Here is a 1,778-nt window from a genome sequence, read left to right as displayed (position 1 = left end):
CAGGCTGTCGGCATCCGGGTGCTGCCAAGCAGGAGCGAGGTGAAGAGCAGGGAAGGGGGCTGGGGGGCAGAGAGGAAGAGGGCAGACCCCCCCAAAGGTACCAGACTCCCCTGTCCCCGTTGTGCCTGTACCTTTTCCACACTGATCACTTTGCCAACACGGATGTCCAGCCGGGACGGGACCACGTTCTCTGGCTCGGAGTTCTTGGTGCCCTTCTCTGCAGGCTCTACGGTGCAAAGGGAACAGCCACAGCACTTGGCATAAACCCAGGGAGCAGGCCAGGCCCCGGGGAGCACAGAGTGACCCCCAAATCACAGACCACAGCATGGTTTGGGTGGGAAGGGACATTATAGCCCACCCAGTCTTACTCCCTGCCCTGGGCAGGGACCCCAGCCCAGGTTCCTCCAAGCCTCATCCAGCCTGGCCTTGGACACTCCCAGGGATGGGGCATCCACAGCTTCTCTGGCCCTGGGGCCTGATGAGTTCCCTGTCTCTGTATGAGAGGACGCTCCCCCCTCAGCTTTGCTGGCCCCTCGAGCAGCAGAGAAGCAAACCGGCATCTGCCCTCCCCAGGCCCGGCACACACCCCGGTGCTGGCCCTTCCTCACCCTTCCCAGGGCTGATCCCAAGACTGATGCTTCAGAACTTCCGTCTAAGCTCAGCCCCAGGAGGGACTGGCTCCCACCCGGCCCTGCGTGGCCAGGGCTCCATTCCCCGAGCTCCCAGAATCTCCTTACTGGCTTTGGATGGACTGGGATACGCTGCATTGGTCAGCTTCCTCAGCTCCGGGCTGTTGAATTTCTCCCTGATGGGATCCAGCAGCTTGTTCAGGGCCACTTCCACCGAGTTCTTCAGGTCTCCAGGATGCACGACCTGCAAACAGGCAGGTCCCTGTGTGCTCCCCTCCAGGGTGCGGGGGGAATTCGAGTCCCTGATCCGAGCCGAGAGGACTGGAGACCACGCAGGGCGGGAGGGGAACCCCAGCACTTGGGCTGGTCTCCCCTCAGACGCTATTCCCCTGGGAACAGCCGAAACCAAACTGGTCTGGCTCCAGGACGTGGCCGCCGTGGTCCTGCCCCACACCAGGACAGCCGGTGCCCCCACATCCTTCGTCCTCTCCAGGCTGGGAGCACCCTGCCACCCTACAGCCTCCGGGCCAGGCTCTGCTCCACGCTTTCCCCCGGAGCACACTTCCACCTCCCACGGCTGCTCAGAGCCCCCCAGCTGCTCTTGGGAGCCGCAGGGAGAGGGTCCAGTCGCCCCCTGCCCTCACCTGCTCAGCGAAGTCCTTCTCCAGGGCCTCGTAGGCTGTGTAGGTTTTGTTTCCTCCCCATTTTTCTTCCCGCAGCACCACAAACTCTGCAGCACAGAGATTTAAGGCTCAGATTAACCCCAGCGGGGACTCACCCCCTGCTCACCCAAACTGCTCCCCCACTTTGCCCCAGAGCTGAGGGGGACAGCAGCAGGGGCTGGGGAGGGGGCACGCTCCCGCCCCCTCCTCTTACCCACAGGAAAGCTCCCCCGGGCCCGGGCAGCCCCTCACCTGACTTGAGGGGAAAGAGGACGTGCTTGATGAAGGAGAGGACCCCGTTGTTCTCCACGTTCCCCGGCTCGCAGAAAGCCTTCTTCAGCTTCTTCTTCACGTCCTCCTTCCGGTCCAGAAGGTCAATCTTTGAGTCCTGCCGGAAGAGATTTCCACAGCCCTTTTCCCAATCCCTTGCCCAAAAGCGACAACTCCTGCCGGAGCTGCTGCAACTTCTCAGACCCCAGTGGAGCGA

General features: G+C 62.7%; 1 protein-coding gene across 1 annotated transcript in view; it reads right to left on the bottom strand.

Annotated features, from left to right (window-relative positions):
- Positions 1–1,778, bottom strand: part of YARS (tyrosyl-tRNA synthetase) — a gene marked incomplete at both ends in the record, with an annotated part of 3,412 nt that overhangs the window by 177 nt on the left and 1,457 nt on the right. The window contains 5 exon segments of the mRNA XM_010153220.1: positions 6–21; positions 132–226; positions 738–873; positions 1,274–1,359; positions 1,544–1,686. Of these exon segments, the coding sequence (XP_010151522.1) occupies positions 6–21; positions 132–226; positions 738–873; positions 1,274–1,359; positions 1,544–1,686 (476 nt within the window).

Source organism: Eurypyga helias, unplaced genomic scaffold, assembly GCF_000690775.1.
Source record: "Eurypyga helias isolate BGI_N326 unplaced genomic scaffold, ASM69077v1 scaffold27356, whole genome shotgun sequence".
Taxonomy (NCBI): Eukaryota; Metazoa; Chordata; class Aves; order Eurypygiformes; family Eurypygidae; genus Eurypyga; species Eurypyga helias.
This window is presented reverse-complemented; position numbering and strand designations above follow the sequence as displayed.